Below are 21,625 nucleotides of genomic sequence, written 5' to 3' on the forward strand. Positions count from 1 at the left end.
TACACAGCTTTTTATGGATGTGGCATTCACCTTTTAACAAATCATTAAGCATTTTTCTCTTAATCATACTAGTCAGTTTGTCTCTTGTTCTCTAAGAAATCCAGACACATGAAAGCCTGGATTCCTGCAAAAGATAAATGATTCATTTCCTAAAAGAAATTTTTAGAAAACAATTTCACAATAAGATTCTATTACTAGTAGCTTAAGTAATTATTATAAGTAACTTCTTGGGGATATCAGTTTCTCTCTTTGCTCATTTGGAGTTTCATTCATATGGATTTTTCCCACTTCCTCACTTGTACAGTTGTATATAATTAGTCTTACCTTAGTTATTTGCATTTGCACTAATAAAGATCTTGTCTTTTGAAGGAAGAAAATTACTTGGTCCAATGCATCAGCCTCTCAACTGAATGCCTTGAATTCAGAACAGTTTAAATAATCCTTGGGAATGGGGGCAAGTGAACATTCTAAAAACTGGTATAACTTACAATGTTTAGAAAGTACCTGGTACAAAAATTAATTTTGTGCTACATGTCACATTGGAGGTGTGTGTGTGTTATAAGAATCTGGTGATCTTAAGTAAAAAACAGCACTGCTGAACTCATCCACTCCAATGCCTATGATATTACTTTCTATAAATACTTTCTGAAACATTAGAGCTTTGATCTTGTTGCCAAAATGTGAGATCCTATAAATTTTCTAATTATAAATGACAGTATTTTAATTTCATTTCATTTTCCCTCTGTCCTCCCCATCCCACTCCCAAGCCCCCTCCAACATGATATGACTCTATTACTACAAGTCACAAGATTGAATTAAAGCATACATCATTCCTGCTTATTCCAGGGAGAACCACAGCTGCTCTGCTCTTTGCCCAGATAACTAGTGTGAGACCCAAGTAGGCTATTCTTTGCTTTATTCTGTACTGGATCAAATGATTGAAGTTATCTGTCAAAAGCGAGGCTAATAAAAGTGGAAGTTCCTTTACTCAAATAGGGCATAAAGTTTGTTTCTTTAAGCCAGTTGTTTAGAGAAAGCTCTTAGTAGAAGAGATACAGAAGTTGGAATTCAGTTTTGTGTCTCTTCTTCAAAGTAATGTGATTACTTACTGTATGGTGAACAGTTTAATGTAAGTGTATATATGACACCTTTGATCATAAAGATTTTGCTTTAATGTTTTTTCCAACAAAAGTGTTTAATTTTAGAGGGACAGTAATTAAAATTGCAGTTCCATGTAGCAGCTCTATTTTGCACATTTAAAAATTTAGAATCTACCTCTAGGTGGCAGCACCAGATACTTTTTTCCTGTTTCACTACGACCTTAATGAGTTATGGTATAAGCAGTAAAACTTTTAAGTCTCCCAAAACTTTAAAATAAGCTGCTTGTTGCCAATTCCATGAGGATTTGGAAACACTAATTCCTACGTAATGGAATAGAGTATGTTTGGGGCTTGTTTAAGCCTAGTTTTTGATCTTTAAAAGAAAGATTCCAGCAGCAGTGATCCTTATTTTTTAACATGATGTTATATGTTTTCATAAAAAGATTTAAGTTAGCCCTCTGTGATTTGCCTGTTGAACTTCTAATTGTGCTCCCAAGAAAATTACTTTTTTATAACACTTTTGTATCTAAGTAACTTGGACAAGAATCATTAGATACCTAATATTTTAAAGTAATTATAGTGTCCCCTCCTGTTATATTTTTAAAATTTAACATTGATCTATGACCAAGAATGCTGAGATGAAACCCCTTCTCTTGAAAAAAATCAGCATGGGAATAAATCTGAAGTAATTAGCTATGCCACTTGGCTTTGTTATTGCCATGAGCAGATAAGGGTTGTTTGTAGAATTGAACATTAAAATAGACATTTTATAAGGCCTGATTTTTTTTTTCATGACTTTTGGACCCTTGTTGGGCATTTCCCCATAAGTAGTCAGAGGGCCCTTGTCCTCTTTTGGCTTACTCGTTAGGCAGATTCCCATGAAACCTCAGGTACACTAAGTAGGTGGAGGCTGGTAGGGTAGCCTAGAGAGCTTTCGTTGCTTCCTTGTTACAGGTTGGCCGTTTGTGGGTATGTGCAAAACCAGTGTTGTTTCGTTCCTGGATTTTTGGATTGTGGAAGAAGTCTGCAGTTGAGAAAACCTTTGCCTACTGTTTTTCTTTTTCCTTACTTTTTGAATAGTATTGGCCTGAGAAATTGATGAATCATCATACTGTCAGAGAAAAAGTGAAGTTCTTTCTCATAGTTGTTGATGAAGCAAGGCATTTTGTGAATACCGTTGGATTCACAAATAGAGTTTCAGGAATTTGTAACAGTTACCCTCAGTACAGAAAAGAAATGGCTTCATTTACAGATGTGGCCTCTCTCACTCATTTTCTCTGCCCCCCCATCTTTATTATTACATTTTTTAAGGATTTTATTTATTTATTCATGAGACACAGAGAGAGAGAGAAGCAGAGACACAGGCAGGGGAAGAAGCAGGCTCCATGCAGGGAGCCCGATGTGGGACTTGATCCCCGAACTCCAGGATCATGCCCTGGGCTGAAGGCGGCACTAAACCGCTGAGCCACCCGGGCTTCCCCCCACCCCCCACCCTGTCTTTAAATGGGATGGTATATATTCCCACACTCTTCATGAATTTACTCTCTCTCTTAGGGGTTAGGTAATTTGTAAAATAAAAATGTATAGTGACTCTCAGGGCCAAGTTATCTTGGGTACAGTAAATTATGTCACTAATAAACAAGAATATTTTTTCAAATTGCTTTTAATGTGTACTTTTTTTTGTTGTGTGATCATATTAGGAAATTCTCATTTTGATCAACTCCTACAAAGAACAGCTATTAACTTGCTATGTAGTATGAACATGTGTTCCATATATTTTTCCAAATGCATAATCTTGAGTGAATATCATTTAGATTAAATTATGTTCATCCGCTATTTTATTTTTTCATTCATACAATATTTATTACATGCTTATTACATGCTATGTATCACGGAAAGGGGTTTGTCCTCTTATGTCTAATTTAAACTTCAAAAGTGCCTGGTCAGGGATCCCTGGGTGGCGCAGCGGTTTGGCACCTGCCTTTGGCCCAGGGCGCGATCCTGGAGACCCGGGATCGAATCCCACGTCAGGCTTCCGGTGCATGGAGCCTGCTTCTCCCTCCGCCTGTGTCTCTGCCTCTCTCTCTCTCTCTCTCTCTCTCTCTGTGACTATCATAAATAAAAAAAAAAAAAAAAAAAGTGCCTGGTCAGTGACACTACCTCCATTTTGTAGGTGAGAAAATTGTGACTCATAGTCTCTGTCTTTTTATTCTTTTTTTGGCACCTTTTCACCATGTCACTCAGCCTCAAGTGTGAGTGTCACTTGAAAATTGACCAAATAGAGTTTAGGATCTTGTCACTGAGTTCTGAATACATCTATACATCTGTTATCTACCTATGCACCTATTGATAGAATTAAAACGGTTTTCACATATTCTTGGTATTTGAATTTTTTGCTCAGTGACTTTTATATTGCTTATTTACCTTTATGCTAAAATAAATATGATAGCTTTCCTTAGAGTTCTTAGAGCCTAGAATTTTTAGGGATGGCTAAAAGATGATGTCAGAAACATATCTTAAGATACCGTGTATATTGATTACCTTTAAGTGTAAATCCAAATAGTATATTTTGACAGATAGGCTTTGACCAAAAATAAATAAAATTGGCCAGCCTAAAAATGTTTCTTTTCTTTAGATAGTTTGTGGAGATGAGATAGGATAAACTACCTCAATGTATCGATTGATTTCTTGTGTTATTTTGATTGAAATATGGATGGTATATTTTGTTTCAAGATTGTCGGGAATGTTTTGGCCTATAGAATCTGTAGATCCATTGTTTTTGCACATATTTTAAATTTCTGAATTCAGAACACCAAAAAACCATGTTGCGTTTTGTCTCAGATGCTGCTACTGAATTTTAACCACTGAATTAGATTGCACCCTACATGCTGTTAACTACTGAGCCAAGATGGAATCGACCACTGCATTGAAATCAGGGTTAGCAGTTGTATCTACACTTGAAAGAGTTATAATAGCAGTGGACTTGTTTTCTTTAATGGGATTTTTATTCTCTATTTTCAGTTTTAATCGTGAAACTTTGATTTTAAGAGATTTCTTAATAACATTGCACATTCATTTGAGATTCTCACTGGAACTGTAAAACCATCCTATAGAAATAGTTGCTTCTGAACCCAAACATCTGGGGGCATATCTGTGTTGTGTTAGTGAAGCTGGCTTGTTTAATTTAATAAAGTGATCTTTTGTAAAAAGAAGTCAGTTGTCCATGTGATGTGAGCCTTTATCTTGAGTTCAAATGGTTGTGTATATGTGTGCATGAATTTAAAATTATTCCTTTGTGAGGTTTTTTTTTTTTTTCCTTTGGGGTCTTTATCACATATGGAAATTCAAATAATTGTACCTTTGTGCATTTGTTTTTTCTTTAACATTAACAGGACTCGACCCCACCCAATTTAGAGTTCATCATTATCATAAGGATGAGGAGAATGATGCCCTACTTGGTGGCCCAGCACAGCTCACTGATGAGGAGAAATACAGGGACTGTGAAAGATTCAAATGCCCATGCCCCACATGTGGAACAGAAAATATATACGATAGTGTCTTGGATGGTTCGGTTAGTTTCTTTTTGTTTCTTTTCTTCATTTTGTTAACCAACTACTGTAGAGGCCTTTCCTTCCCACTGTATGTATGGAAAGGGAGGAAAATGTTGCTTTCATGTGTTTAAAGAATTTTAGCATCGTATGAATTCTGCCTTTGCGACTTTATTTCTGCTAGAAAACTCTTAGTATATGGTGCTTGCATATTGTTTTTGGCTTCCTAGAGTGGTTATTTGGCCTTGGTTTTTAAATGGAATCTCTTAAAAATTCTAAAGTATCTTAAAGTATTTTTTATTGTAATTCCTTAATTAGTAACTTGTATTTCCCCACTCCCAGCTCCAATTTATTAAGACTTAGAGCAATATTTGCCTTTATCTTAAATCAAGTTAATGGGAACTAAGTGTTTTTGGAAAGTTTTTGTTTATCTTTACACATCCCACTTGCCTCCTTTTTGACTAAGGTACTCTGATTATCTTTTCTGCTGTCTTTGCATGTCAGACATTAAAAAAGTCACAGGGAGACATTCCTCTCAAGAAGTACTGCCAAAAAAATGTATCATTGACCTTGGATCAGAACTTGAAACTTAGCCAATTTACTTGATTCAGCTGCAGTGTTATACATGTACTAGCCATTGGCAAATGAGTAGGCAGCAGAACTGTGTAAAACCTTGAAACTGAAAGGAAATACATCCTTTATCTAAATTAAAAGTAATTATTTTAAGTTAATTTGGACAAACAGCAGATGTTTTGCATTTTTTTGAATCAAAACAAAGCGGTCTTTGGAAGCAAGTGCAAGGAAGAGGCAGACACAGATCAGCAGTACTTGCTAAATCCTTGAGTTTTGCTTCATTACAGCTGTAAATAAGATAGTTAATTGCATGGAGGCTTGACGACTTGCAGATGGGCTAACTGTGGAAGAGCCGATGTCAAGCTCTAAAATCTCTTCCACCTGGAATTGCTTAGTGTGGCGGGTAGGGTTATGTACCAGATTGGAGCAGGAAACCAAGATGTTTAAGTATCAAGAAGGAAAACAAATGCTCCAGAAACCCCAACAATTTTCCTATATATTCTATTTGCTTTGTTTTGTTTTTGTTTAAAACAAAACAAAACGAGGTTTTTTTTTCCCCTGCCCACTAATAGTTAATTCTTTCAAATTTCTACTCTTCTTGCCTTCCCTTCCCCCAAATAATTTTCATTTGAGGGGGTAGTGGAGAGGGAGAATTACAGAAATTTTAGATTTTCTAAGGGGACAATAAGTGATTGCTTTCTGGTGTAGTACTTAACTTTTAGGCTTCATCTTAAAATTAAGTTGCCAATATGAAAGGAAACTAATGTCATTAGTATGCTCTGAGATATTAGTATATCTCTGAGAAGAATGTTTATTTCCAACGGTGTGACTTCACTGGTATTTTCAGAGGGAAAATTATTTCATCCCTAAGGTCTGTCATATATTGAATGTAAAAACAGAAGTGATTTCAGGGTTTTCCCTTCGACTTGTACTCCATTTTATGATGGCAAAGAGGCAGGAGGTTCGTGTGACTAAGGGGATCCTCGAGAGAACAGTAGTTGAAAAAATAGGGTTAAAAACTCAGTAATAAAACAAATTAAGAATATTGCACACCAGGAGAGCATGTTAGTTTTTAAGCACAAAAAAACCTTTGATAGCCTTGCAGTAACCCTTTGTGTATTTGTCTGTTCTGACTTCTGTAGGGAACTGATGTGGAGCCCAGCTTGTATCGCTGCAGCAACATTGATTGTAAGGCTTCACCTTTGACCTCTGTGGTACAGCTGAGCAACAAATTGATCATGGACATTAGACGTTGCATTAAAAAATACTATGAAGTAAGTATCCACGATGAGTTTCTTACATATGGGGCTTACTTAGGCTTGGTTCTTGTTCTAAAATAAAACAGTATGGTTTTGTATTCCTGGTTTTTATGAAACTAAAATTCTTAGAAGACTTTGCAGGAAAGGCATTTTATTTTCTATTGGATATCTCTTTCATTAAATGAGCAGTATTTTAAATACTGAATTTTTGCTTTAAAGAAAAATGAGAATGTAATCAGGAAATATTTTATTGTTACCTGAGTAAGACTAAATTAAGTGGTCACTCAGATCTTTGACCACAGGAGAAAAAAATCAATATTGCCTGTCTTTGGCAAGTAGAGTCATAACATCATGTGTGGTGATTTTAATAACTGCCCACAGGTTAAGACTTTTTGTGGTAATCTAAACCATTACTTGGTTGTGTTGTCCAAGGAAATGAAAATAAACATTTTTTTTTTTAATTTTTTATTTTATTTATTTATGATAGGCACACAGTGAGAGAGAGAGGCAGAGACACAGGCAGAGGGAGAAGCAGGCTCCATGCACCGGGAGCCTGACGTGGGATTCGATCCCGGGTCTCCAGGATCGCGCCCTGGGCCAAAGGCAGGCGCCAAACCGCTGCGCCACCCAGGGATCCCGAAAATAAACATTTTTTAAAGATTTATTTATTTATTTTGAGAGAGAGAATAAAAGTGGGAGGGGCAGAGGGAAACAGAATATCAAGCAGGGGAGAGACACACACACACACACACACAAGCCCAGAGCCTGACACAGGGCTCAATATCAAGACCTGAGCCAGTTGGACGCATAACCGATTGCACCACTCAGGCTCCCATAAGCGTTTTTTAACTTTAAATGCAATGCAATTTGTCTGGCATTTTAAAGAGACTGTCTAATTTTTATAAGTATATACTAAAAATGTTAGAAAGGTGAGTGAGCAGTCTGCATTAGAAAGAAGGCTTTTTTTCAAAGCATTTATTTTGGTTTTAACATATAAGGATGAGGGTTTTTTTTTCAAAACTTAAAATTGAAGAACACACGCTTCTCATTTGATTTTTCTTAGTGTTTATGTCATTTGTCATCTAAACAAAATTCCCATTACATAAAAGCTCAGTGTAACTTATTTAAAGAAGCTACATTGGCAAAGCATTTCCAAAAGCTCAGATTCTATTGGGTAACACCCATGACTTTGATCGGTGTCATCCTTTAATATCTACTTATGTTAGTTAACATTTACTACAGCATTTTCTTCTTTAAAAATCGACCTCAGGGATCCCTGGGTGGCTCAGCGGTTTAGGCCTGCCTTCGACCCAGGGCATGATCCTGGAGTCCTGGGATCATGTCCCACATCGGACTCCCTTCATGGAGCCTGCTTCTCCCTCTGCCTGTGTCTCTGCCTCTCTCTCTCTCTCTCTCTCTCTCTCTGTCTCTGTCTCTCATGAATAATAAATAAAATCTTAAAAAAATTTTTTTTAAATCAACCTCATGAAATGAAAATCAATTATTAGATTATTAGGATGAAGAGTAGAAGCATAGAGTTTATTGTGATTTTGGAGTAGGATAATTTGTATTTGTCAAAAACACCCAAGTAGATTTGTCTGAAGGTATTTTGGAAATAATAACTATGACTACATTTTGAGAAATCTGAAGTATTTTAGTGAATAATCCTCTGCTACACTTAATGAACAGTTAGATCAGAATAAAGGTTATCTGTGGGTTCACATTGCACAGTAGATGAAATGTTCAGCACATATAATGTTAGGCCTTTATTTAGCATGAAGAGCCCAAATCAAAACTATTTAGCTCCTCATTTACAGACCTCATTGAGCAGAGCATGATTCTTGACTCTTGGGAAGAATTCTGAGTTTTCTCTCAGTGTTTAGTCTATCAAAATCTTTACCATGGAAATGTTAATACTAGAGGAAACTCATCTTTTCCTTCTATAAGAAAGGACAATCTGTTATGACTAAGTTGAGAATAAGCAGAAAAGGGATCTTCTGTATAGTTAGAAATATGTTCTAACTGAGAGATTGATTTCTAACTGAATTATATGTGGGGGGGGGTGGTATGAGTATTTTTCAAGCTAAATAACCTACTTTTAGGCAGCTAGACATTTAACCCAAGGTTTCCGTTGTATTTGCTTTAATTGTCTGTCTACCAGGTATCTCAGCAGCAGATAACAGTTTTCCTCTAGTTAAGTGTGCACTGGATTGATTTTTCTATAGGATTTCTTATTAAAGTGCCCAAATACCACTCCTGAAGTTGAAGCTTGATATGACTGTCCTCAAAATTAGGAACTTATTTCTCTGCTTGCTTATCTTAGTCATATATAATTGGATGGGAGCAAAAGAAATCCATTTATTTGTTCTGTGGCCCCATAGTGAACTAATCTCTAAAATTCTCAAGATGAGAGCTTTTATACAGAATGCTCAAACGCCTCTACATTCTACTTCACTGGTAGACTCTTCTCTTTTCTCCTGTCCCCAGATTTAAAGGAACTTTTGCTGGTAGAGGGACGTGGCATTAGAGTTTTCTTTTGTTATTCTGCATCAAGTGATAGTGATGACCGTAAGTTCAGTGTGATATACCGTAGCAATGGCAATCCAGCTAGAGATTAATACACCAACTGTCCTGAAAAAAAGATATTGATAATAAGTACTGAGGTAAAATGACTGTTTTCTGAAATGACCCAAAGAATTTATTCTCATTTCACAATTTAGACAGTACTGGGCATAAAAGTTGTCCTTGGACTGAGAGCAAGAGTCAATGTTGTGTTTCATTTTTGTCTTAGTATCACTGCAGGGGAAGTAGAGCCTACCTTAAGAAAGGAAGGCATCTATTTAGGGAAGGACCTTGAGGAAGACAGTGGAGGAGTATGGTACTTGACCAAACACTATAACCTGCCAAGGAACATAGTTCTAGATCACCAAGAAATCGGGGTGTCAAGAACAAAGGGACAGAAGTTTAGCCTAACACAATATGGTTCTGAACCACTTTTCAAAAAAATACATCATATATCCTGTTAGTTTCTGTCATGAATAAATAGTGCAGATCGAATAAGTGTGATGTAACAAACATTAAAAATTTTGCATATCTGATAATCTGTATCATATATTTTTATATTGGCCCCTTCCATAGGAGACAATTTTTCTCTCTGACCATATAGGAGTGATCCCTTGAATTCTCATTTCTTAGAACATTTACATTTCAGTGTACATAGAAATACAGAAAGCATTGAGCAAGAAAATTTAGTATATTAATTGCTTTAGGAGGAAAATAGTCTAATACTTTATCCCAAGACTTGATGGAAGCATTGAAAGACTTGGAGGTATCACAGAAAGCTCTAATTCAAAGTTCATTTTGTGCCCTGGTCCTTGTTGGTTCCTCTATACAAAGTTGAAATTGAACTGGTATTTTTTGAAAATCATAAAAAGGCCATGTAAAGACTGTATCTAAGCTTTGAAGGATGTTTTTGAAAGACTCAATTTTACAGTGAAAAATTGATATGTGTTTCTTCTCCCCTTAAATTCTATTCCAGAAGAGCAAATAGACACACACGCACGTACACACACACAAAAAGAGAGAGAAACACTAGCTAATCTAAATTGGGAAATGAAGAGGGCTTTTTTTAAGCATGAAAATTTCATCATCTTGTCAGCTGGCAGAATGCCTGCTGTGTGGATTCACAAAGGCTAAGAATTACACTTTCATGAAATTTTCCTCACTAACTGCCCTGGTTAATTTGAAAGATAACCCACTGTTCTAATTCATTCCTCAATTGGGCGGTGCAGGTTTTATCTTTGATCTGACAAAGCATTTGTGTTAATCGTTTTGGCCCTCCACTAGACACTCTTGGGATTGTGCTTTTACAATAAATGTGTCTGTGATAGCTCTTTAGTCTATTATACTTACAATAGATCCATAGAACTGGTAATTAATTCTCCACTGCTTTGGAAATGGGAAGAATAGGTGTAGCTCTGTCAAGTGCTGCTGGGAAGTTTGTTTAGCTGGTTCATTTTTGAAGTGTTCCCCTCAGCCGTCCACGAAGCAGCCACCGACGAGAGTCTGAGATTGAGTTGCTGACTACCCCAAAGACTTGCTGATAAATGGAAAATCAGACCCCTCTTGGTACCTGGGAGGGGTTTAGTGGGTCATTTACTTTCCTCTCAAGTACTGTTAGTTGTAATATACAGTGAATCTTCATTTAATACTTAGCCATTTGGTTCTAAGGCTGGATAGTCAATGGAAATATACTCCTAAATTCTCACTGATGGCTTATGCAGGTTTTAGAGTTCTGCTGTGACAAAATGTATCCCTCACGAGTGTTGGAGTCTTTCAAGCCACTTGTAAAGGAGCATTACTTACCTCCAGCACTTCACGTTGCTGGCCCTCCATCTAGAATACTTAACTCAGTGTCATGCATATGATAAGTGTCGATTAGTTTCTTGGACCAGAAAGTGATGGTTGAATCTCTTGGAAATTTGCTATTGATTATACAATTTCAGAATTTTACTAAAATAAGCTTTCTGAGGACAGGGGCTGTGCTTTCTTCTGTGGCTCATCTGATCTCTGCCTCAGCCTGTTGCTCTCTGTAGTGTGTGTATTTTAATGGTTAGTAACCAAAGGAACCAACAAATGAAGGTTACACTATCATATGTTTTCTTTATTTTTTTATATGTTTTCTTTAAATTCTTTCTTACACTGCTGTCATGCTGGCAGAAGGTTTATCAGTAGTATACAGGATTCTCGGGTAGCACAAAATCCCACAGAATTTTAAGGTCATGAAGGCAGTGATGGAGCCTTTTGTTACTCTGCCTTCCATATGTTAAGTCCCCGATTGCTGTTGATTTTATGATATGCTGACCCCCAACTTCATAGCTCTAATTTGTTTTCTCCCCTAAACATTGTATCAGGCAAAGAGGCACTGACCAGAAATATTTTTATCATGGTTCAAAATCACACTGTGCAGTAAAGTACTCCTTGTCCTGATCCCAGTCTCTCCCTAATGATACAAAGTGGATGCCCGCTGTACTACTTTTCTCATTCCATCTCTTTCCCTGGTCTTTCTCTTTTACTCCTTAAAATATTAATTGTGGCATAAGCTACATTTAAAAAATCTCTTTTGGACCCACTTTTTTGAGGAATTCAAAAAATGACGTCCAATGTCAGCTGCCTCATGATGCAGAGACTTTATTAGGCTCACATATACAAGCACCTAGTGGAGAAGGGAACATTTGACCAGTGATGCTGAGCCTCAGCGTGGTGGCTGTGAGTCCGTCTGGAAGATGGCACACATCTGGGAAGTAGAGTGGGATGTTTTGTAGTATGTGAAGAATCCATGTTAAACTTGTTTTTTGTTTTAATCTTGGCAAATAAGTAAAAGCCTGTTAATTTTGGAATGGATATGCATTCCTTGAAAACAAAACTAAGAACAACCATCAAAAATAATGTTAAGGCAGAGATTGAATTGGAGGTATCTTTTATTGAAAGTGCAAGGGAAAAAAAAAAAGGAAGTGCAAGAGAGGCTTGGTGAAATATTGTTTAAAATATTTGCTCCACCAAAATACACAGACAACAGAATCCATGGTGTCCAGCTGTGCTTGATGGAGGAGCATTTCTTGAGGAATACACAGAACTTGATTAATTAATAAATCTGAGAAATGAGAGAGGAAACAGCTCCCTTCCTGCCCCCACCATTCCCACCCACCCTCCCCCATGTAAATCACCAACAGAGCTACTCTCATTACTATTGCCTTTCCCTTTTTACGTGTGGCGGTATGTCATGACAGGGCTGTATTGTGCAGGTGGATCTGAGGGTTGTAGAGCCATGCAGTGATGTTCAGTAACTCTCTCCTGGTCTGCTGCAAAGATCTGGTGTTCAATAACCCTCAAAATTTCTCATTTCTTACCTGTGGTGATGCGGGCTGATAGTTTTTTAGGTTAGAGCTTGCAATATGCAGTAGTGTCACAGGTACATTAGTTTGAATAGTTTAAATTCTCGGCACTATTGGAATTATTGTTTATTTCCTTGCCTCTGCATTTATATTTAGAACATTTAAAAAGATTAAATTGGGTTTCTTTTTTGTAAAGACTCTTAACAGCATAATTATAAGTGGTACAGAAGGCATGCAAAGAAGCAGATCTCCACCCCATTCATTCAGCATCACAGGCAGCACAATCCACGCTGCCCAGCAGTGTTCGAAGAAGGATCATTTCTGTAGGAATCCAGAGAACTCATCCTAAATCTCATTACAACGAAACAAAAAGAACATAATGAGAATTTTTCTTTTTGCTCCACACCATTTGACAAGGAAGCCAAGCATAAATTTACATCATGGACATCCATTGCATTTTTTAAATGTGGTATTCTAATATCTAGGCCCGTTGGTGGCTTTTATTGGTGTGCTTTTATTAGTGAATGGCTCATTTTTCTCAGGTATGAATATGAAGCATGCTGACTTTGAGTCAGGTAAACATTGCGCTACTATGCATGGTGTGTTCTCACAGAAAAATTAAAGAAATGGGATTTGGTGATGATTGGAGTAGAATGTCATTGTAAGTAAATTTATTATTGTACAAATCTAAGTGAATAACTGGTCAAATATAGTCCCCTAAAACATGCCAAAAGCAGCTTATCATGGTATAAATATTATCTATTATGAAGGAGTTCTAATAAGTAAATTGGATCAGATATAGCCTTATATGCCACCTGCCTTTAATTTTTCATAGAATAGCCCTTAACTTGTACTCCATAGTTATCACAGTACCTCTTTATCTTTGATTTCATTTCATCTTAACCTTATGGTGTGGACCCTGTTTGGGAAGGCTCAGAACCAGAGCATCATCTAGAGGAACTAACAAGGGACCCACACTAAATTCTGAGATGTTCTGACTGCTGGGAACAATGTTGTCTATTAAGGACTGACCCTGAAGCTGCCTGCACAATATGAGCTCGGGCCACAGCCTCTCCCATGCCCATGTCCTTCCCTGCCTTTGCATATTTTCCCTCCTGAGTTCTTTGGCAGAAGTAGAGGCAGTTATAGCCATGGCCCTTTCCTTAGGTTCTGAAGGCTTATTAGCATGTGGTTCTGTCAGTTTTCACACTATCCCCTGCTAGCCTAACAATAGACTGTGAGGTTTGTACTTCAGACAGCTAGGTCAGAGTTCCTTTGTACTCACTTGACTATTCTGTAACTTGGGCTAGTTACTGGACTTCCCCAGGCCACAGTTAGCTTATGAAGTGATGATAGTCATGCTACCTGCTGATAAGGTCATAGTGAGGACTGTCTGTGATGATGCATTTAAAGTGCTTAGGAAGGGACGCCTGGGTGGCTTAGCAGTTGAGCATCTGCCTTCGGCTCAGGGTGTGATCCCAGGGTCCGGGGATTGAGTCCCTCATCGGGCTCCCTGCAGGGAATCTGCCTCTCCCTCTGCCTATGGCTCTGCCTCTCTTTCTGTATTTCTCATGAATAAATAAATAAAATCTTTTTTAAAAATGCTTAGAAAGCTCCTGGAGTAAGCACTATTAACACTTGTTACTCCACTCTGAGATATGGTGGATGAACAAGGCTCCGCTGGGTTCCAGTGTGTGGTCAGAACTCCCAGAGAGTGAGATCTGGGCTGGGGCCTCCCCGCCCATCCTTCTGAGGTGTCCATCTAGAAGCTTTCATCATCTCCCTGCTCTCCCTCTCCCATCCGGTGAGAACGATTCTGCACCGTGATGCTTCTTGGCCCTTATGGTTTACCTGTGTGGGAATTCCTTTTTCAATGTTGGTGAATTGGGTCCTGAAGTCAGCCTTAAGAAAGGACATGAAGAAGAGCAGTTTGAGGAAGTGACTAAAAGCAAGGAAAGGATGCTGGGCCTTGACATCTTTGAGGCCCAACACCCAGTATTGTGCCTAACCTGATAGATGCTCAGCAAAACACTATTGAATGGATTCACAATATTCAGTGAGATTGATGCTATCAGGTGACTCTCTCAGGTCACAAATAGCATCAGGCCTGTGACTATATTTGGGAACCCTAATCCAGAATTCTGCCCATCGTATATGGTAAGCCATCCGTTCATGAGTAACAGCTTGCTCTCCATCTTCACTGCAGTCACCCTTTCAGTAGGAGGCCACACAGGCCCCAGGCATTAGCATGGCCAGGTAGGCCAGGCTGCAAGGCTGACTGGAGCAGAAGTCCAGAAAGCTGATTATAGTCCCCCAGCAAAGGGCTAGCCCAGCAGCTGAAGGGAAGCCTGGGATTTCAGCAACTTCTGATACAGTTCGCCTCCTCTGAAGGGAAAATTGGAGGTTTTTTGAAATGCTGGGGAAATGCCATAGGAATTGTCAAATACCTGAAAACAAGCAGGGAAAAACAGCAAACTGCTTGTGCCGAAACAGTAGAATTCCTTTCTTCAGTTTGATTTCTCTAACCTTGTGTATTTAGGGAAAACTCAACTTGAGGTCTAACTCCAGTCATCTCGAGCTACTGTCTTGTAGTAGAGTAAGAAATTGAACCAGAACAGATTTCATTTAACCTTTCAAAAGTGAGATTTTCACACCGTTGACTTTTTGGACCTCCAGGAGCAAAACAACTCCCTGTTCTCTGCTGCACATGTAAACGAGAGAGGGAGGAGAGCACCTCAGACCATGGCTGTCTCATGTTTGGTCTGCCTAGAAAGTGTACGTTACGGTTCACATGTGCAAATGGGCCCTTTGCGGATAGTTTAAAGATACAAATTTCCAGATCAGGCAGTCTGGCTTAGTCTTGTGTTAAAAGTGATAACCATATAACTATTCAGGAGGGAGTTAATTTAGCTGCCTTTCAGAAATATCATAGAAAATTCTCAAAGCCTGGATTCTGAAAAATACTATTAATAAAGATTTGAACACTGGTATTTTCTAATTGATTGGTGTTGGTTTGTTTTGTCCTGTTCAAAATTCATCTGACTCTTGACATTTCCTTCTTTTTAAATTTTCTTTTACTCTCCTGCAGCATATTGTAACTCTTAGGGTGGGTGGTTTTGTGGAGTACATTATTCTGCTTGTTTGCTGAAAGGTCCCTGGCCCTATTCACACTGCATAGGTACTTAGGCTCCTTGGCTGTTTGAGAAACTCTTCATGCTTCAAGAAACCTAGGTTTGCTAGCTCAGCTCTCAGGAACTCTTGGCCAGAGTAGTAGGCCATCAGTCTCCATCCACCAGAAAAGAATGTCCAAGAATCATGCCAGGAAAATAACCAAAAGTGCCCAGGATTTCTCTCCATATGTATACTAAGGATTTAGAAACCATGTGGATGAACTCACAGCTAGTCCTTGGAGGATAACTTCTCTCATCTACAACTTTTACATCTAGTGATGTTCAAGAGTCACTCCCTTTTAGGCATTGATCAGGAAAGAAAGACCAAAGGAGAACCTAGATTCAAGAAAGGCCTGCTTAAAATTTCATGGCACATTGGATTCTCATACTGATGAGTGTATGTGGTGATGTAGCACAATCGTTTTCAAACCTTTTGGTGTTTGGAACCCTCTACACTCTTAAATTTATGAGGATGCCAAAGAATTTTCATTTATGTGGGTTTTGTGTATTCATATTTACTAGATTTTAAATTAAAACTGACACATTTACCAAGTATTATCTCACCTATAAATAACAGTGAACCTACTGTATAACAACGTTTATGAAAAATAACTATATTATAAGCAAAATAATTTACTAAAAACAGTAGCATTGTTTTACATTTTGCAAAGCTCTTCAATGTGTGGCCTAGAAGTCAGCTGGATTCTGGTATCTGCTTTTGCATCCAGTCTATTAAAATAATGTTATTTTGTTGGAAGCCTATGAAGAAAATTTGGCTTAACACAGGTATGTAGTTGGAAACGGTAGAGGTATTTTAACAGCCTTTTCCATAAATAGTGGGTTTTCTTTTTTGTCCCTACACCAAACATGTAATGTGGTAGTTTCTTAAAGGTTGTTTTCAATGTGGAATCTGAAACCATACCAATAAACTTCTTGAGCCCTAGTACTTAAAAACCTGTTATCTTGAATGGTGTATGGTATAAAGCACTATCATTTCTTTTTTCTAAGTATTCAACAATGAACATATATTACTTTTTTGGATGAGTAGTGTTCATTTTGAAAATTTATTTTTGAATTTACATACAATAGAGTTCACTCTTCGGCATATATATATATATATATATTTATATTTATATTTATATTTATATTTATATTTCCGAGTGTTGACAAATGCAGAGTCGTGGAACTGCTTCCACTATCGAGATATAGAACACTTCCATCACCCACACCCCTTCCTATAATTCCCTTGTGCTACTTCTTTGAGTTACACTTTTAAAATTGGTTCATTTGGATGGTTGACCTCATCTGTCTTATTTTGATTGGTACCACTTTTGGTTGCAAAGTATCATATTTTCTGGCCTTATCTTCCATCTGAGAATGTGTTGCCACCATAGTGAATGTGCTGCCATTCTCAGAGATGTGCAAAATGAAAGTTTGTAACCTGTGTTTCTTTGCTTAGCTAGGAGTGGGTAGGTACTTGATCTGTAAATATAAAATGAAATTCTAAGGGCAACTCCCACAAAGAACATTGGAGAAAAATTCTGACATTTCTGTTGGAACTTTGTCACAAGACAAAATTTAGCAATGAGGATTTGAGAAAGAAAACAAAGTGATATCTTTAATCCATTACTTTCTTATATTGGATCATGAAGAGAGCATAAGCAGCAGTTCCAGCATGCAAGTAATTATGCTCACTGTTCCAGCTTTCTAGAAACCAGAGCTAGGTGTTGAGCCGCTTAAAACGATCATTTAACTTTTCTGTATTCAAATATGCATCCATTTTATTTATTTTTTATTTTTTTATGATAGAGAGAGAGAGAGAGGCAGAGACACAGGCAGAGGGAGAAGCAGGCTCCATGCACCGGGAGCCCGATGTGGGACTCGATCCTGGGTCTCCAGGATCGCGCCCTGGGCCAAAGGCAGGCACTAAACTACTGCGCCACCCAGGGATCCCTATGCATCCATTTTAATGTACCTATGTCTATAGCAGACGTTGTCATTTTACAAATACTAGCATATTGTATAGATTCATGTAACCATCACCACAATCAGGATACAGAATAATTCCATTGCTCTGCAAAACTGTCTCTTGCTATCCTTTTCTAGTCACCTTTCTTCCCACCCCTAGCTCTGGTAGCTACATAACTGTTGTCATTGCTATTGCTCTGTCTTTTCAAGATCTTAGAGTTGGGAATCCTCTGATACACAGCCTTCAAGACTCATCTTTCACTTGGCTTGTTCCTTTTATTGCTAAAGATTAGGCCATTGTGTGTATCAGTTTGTTTAATCCACTTATCCATTGAAAGGTGTTTCTAGTTTTTGGCAATTAGGAGTGCAGCTGCTATAAACATTTGTGTATAGGGCTTGTGTGAGTGTGTGTTTCATTCTTTTTTTGTTTTTTTATTTTTTTAATAATTTATTTTTTTATTGGTGTTCAATTTGCCAACATACAGAATAACACCCAGTGCTCATCCCGTCAAGTGCCCCCCTCAGTGCCCGTCACTCATTCACCCCCACCCCCCGCCCTCCTCCGCTTCCATCACCCCCCGTTCTTTCCCAGAGTTAGGAGTCTTCATGTTCTGTCTCCCTTTCTGATATTTTCTACCCATTTCTTCTCCCTTCCCTTCTATTCCCTTTCACTATTATTTATATTCCCCAAATGAATGAGACCATATAATGTTTGTCCTTCTCCGATTGACTTATTTCACTCAGCATAATACCCTCCAGTTCCATCCACCTTGAAGCAAATGGTGAGTATTTGTCGTTTCTAATGGCTGAGGAATATTCCATTGTATACATAGACCACATCTTCTTTATCCATTCATCTTTCGATGGACACCGAGGCTCCTTCCACAGTTTGGCTATTGTGGACATTGCTGCTATAAACATCGGGGTGCAGGTGTCCCGGCGTTTCATTGCATCTGTATCTTTGGGGTAAATCCCCAGCAGTGCAATTGCCTGGGTCGTAGGGCCGGTCTATTTTTAACTCTTTGAGGAACCTCCACACAGTTTTCCAGAGTGGCTGCACCAGTTCACATTCCCACCAACAGTGTAAGAGGGTTCCCTTTTCTCTGCATCCTCTCCAACATTTGTGGTTTCCTGCCTTGTTAATTTTCCCCATTCTCACTGGTGTGAGGTGGTATCTCATTGTGGTTTTGATTTGTATTTCCCTGATGGCAAGTGATGCAGAGCATTTTCTCATGTGCGTGTTGGCCATGTCCATGTCTTCCTCTGTGAGATTTCTATTCATGTCTTTTGCCCATTTCATGATTGGATTGTTTCTTTGGTGTTGAGTTTAATAAGTTCTTTATAGATCTTGGAAACTAGCGCTTTATCTAATACGTCATTTGCAAATATCTTCTCCCATTCTGTAGGTTGTCTTTTAGTTTTGTTGACTGTATCCTTTGCTGTGCAAAAGCTTCTTATCTTGATGAAGTCCCAATAGTTCATTTTTGCTTTTGTTTCTTTTGCCTTTGTGGATGTATCTTGCAAGAAGTTACTGTGGCCAAGTTCAAAAAGGGTGTTGCCTGTGTTCTCCTCTAGGATTTTGATGGAATCTTGTCTCACATTTAGATCTCTCGTCCATTTTGAGTTTATCTTTGTGTATGGTGAAAGAGAGTGGTCCAGTTTCATTCTTCTGCATGTGGATGTCCAATTTTCCCGGCACCATTTATTGAAGAGACTGTCTTTCTTCCAATGGATAGTCTTTCCTCCTTTATCGAATATTAGTTGACCATAAAGTTGAGGGTCCACTTCTGGGTTCTCTATTCTGTTCCATTGATCTATGTGTCTGTTTTTGTGCCAGTACCACACTGTTTTGATGACCACAGCTTTGTAGTACAACCTGAAATCTGGCATTGTGATGCCCCTAGCTATGGTTTTCTTTTTTAAAATTCCCCTGGCTATTCGGAGTCTTTTCTGATTCCACACAAATCTTAAAATAATTTGTTCTAACTCTCTGAAGAAAGTCCATGGTATTTTGATAGGGATTGCATTAAACGTGTAAATTGCCCTGGGTAACATTGACATTTTCACAATATTAATTCTGCCAATCCGGGATCCCTGGGTGGCGCAGCGGTTTGGCGCCTCCCTTTGGCCCAGGGCGCGATCCTGGAGACCCGGGATCGAGTCCCACGTCGGGCTCCCAGGGCATGGAGCCTGCTTCTCCCTCTGCCTGTGTCTCTGCCTCTCTCTCTCTCTCTCTGATGACTCTCTGTGATGACTATCATAAATAAATAAAAATTAAAAAAAAATTAAAAAAAATTCTGCCAATCCATGAGCATGGAATATTTTTCCATCTCTTTGTGTCTTCCTCAATTTCTTTCAGAAGCGTTCTGTAGTTTTTAGGGTATAGATCCTTTACCTCTTTGGTTAGGTTTATTCCTAGGTATCTTATGCTTTTGGGTGCAATTGTAAATGGGATTGACTCCTTAATTTCTCTTTCTTCAGTCTCATTGTTAGTGTATAGAAATGCCGCTGACTTCTGGGCATTGATTTTGTATCCTGCCACACTGCCAAATTGCTGTATGAGTTCTAGCAATCTTGGGGTGGAGTCTTTTGGGTTTTCTATGTAGAGTATCATGTCATCGGCGAAGAGGGAGAGTTTGACTTCTTCTTTGCCAATTTGAATGCCTTTAATGTCTTTTTGTTGTCTGATTGCTGAGGCTAGGACTTCTAGTGCTATGTTGAATAGCAGTGGTGAGAGTGGATATCCCTGTCTTGTTCCTGATCTTAGGGGAAAGGTTCCCAGTGTGTGTTTCATTCTTCTAGCATAAATACCTAGGAGCAGACTTGCTGGCTAGTATGTTAAATGTATATTTACTCTTTAAAGACACCATCAAACTATTTTTCAGAGTGGTGCCATTTTTCATTCCCACAAACAGTGTATGAGAGTTCTACTTTCTGCATATCCTCACTAGCTCTTGGTATTGTTGGGATTTTTTGTTTTAGCCATTCTAATAGGTGTGGGTGGTGTCTCATGATTTTAATTTGTGTTTCCCTGATGGTTAGTGGTTTTACATTCATCCTTACATCTTTCATCCCATTCGTGTGTTTATTTTTTCAAAGATTTTATTTATTTGACAGAAAGAGAGAGAGAGAGCTTAAGCGGTAGGGAGCAGCAGAGGGAAAGGGAGAAGGAAACTCCCCACCAAGCGGGGAGCCAGTTGCTGGGCTTGATCCCAGGACCCTGGGACCTGGGATTATGATCCAAGCCAAAAGCAGATGCCCAACCAGCAGCCCCCATTCATGTGTTTATTTGCCATTCTTTTATCCTCTTAAGTGAAGTGTCCCAAGTTTTTCCCAATTTTTTATTTGGATTGTTTATTTCCTAACTGTTAAATTTTGAGTTTTTTATATATTTTAGATAGAGGTCTTTGTTGGATATGTAATTTGCAAATACTTCTCCCAGTCTCTAGCTTGTCTTCATTCTTTTAATTGTGCACAGAACAAAACTTTTAAATTTTGATGAAGTCCAGTATATCATTTTCCTCTTTTATAGATCATGCTTTTTGGTCTTATGTCTCTGAACTCATTTCACATCTAGATCTGTGATCTATTTTGAGTTAATTTCTTTATAAGATGATGCTTAGGACAAGGTTTTTGTTTTGTTTTCTTTAGACTATGTAAGTCCACTTGTTCCAGCACTGCTTACTGAAAAGACTGTTGTTTCTCCACATTTAATTGTTTTTGTATTCTTTGTTTATTCCTTTGCTAACACCAGTCTTGATTACTATAGTTTCATAGAAAGTCTTATGTAGTGCAATTCCTCCATTTTATTTTTTTCAAAAATCTTTTAGCTCTTCTAGTACTTTGGCTTTCCATAAAATTTGAGTCGTTTTGCCCTGATCAACAAAAGTTCCTGCTGGGATTTTTACTAGAAATGTTAAGTCTGTATATTACTTTGGGGAGAATTTGCATCTTTATTATGTTGAGTCTTCCAATCGATGAACATGGTATGTATCTACATTATATAAATCTGAACTTTTTTTCTTTCCTTAGCATTTTGTAGTTTTTAGGATACAAATCCTATATATGCTTTGTTGGATTTATACCAAAGGAGTTCATTTTGGGGAAAGCATT

General features: G+C 38.1%; 1 protein-coding gene across 1 annotated transcript in view; it reads left to right on the forward strand.

Moving 5' to 3' along the window:
- POLA1 (DNA polymerase alpha 1, catalytic subunit) overlaps positions 1-21,625 on the forward strand; it is a 308,927-nt gene that overhangs the window by 139,231 nt on the left and 148,071 nt on the right. The window contains exons 33-34 of the mRNA XM_041742017.1: positions 4,493-4,671; positions 6,364-6,495. Coding sequence (XP_041597951.1) covers positions 4,493-4,671; positions 6,364-6,495 — 311 coding nt within the window. The remainder of the gene's footprint in view (positions 1-4,492; positions 4,672-6,363; positions 6,496-21,625) is intronic.

Source organism: Vulpes lagopus, chromosome X (assembly GCF_018345385.1).
Source record: "Vulpes lagopus strain Blue_001 chromosome X, ASM1834538v1, whole genome shotgun sequence".
NCBI classification, from domain to species: Eukaryota; Metazoa; Chordata; class Mammalia; order Carnivora; family Canidae; genus Vulpes; species Vulpes lagopus.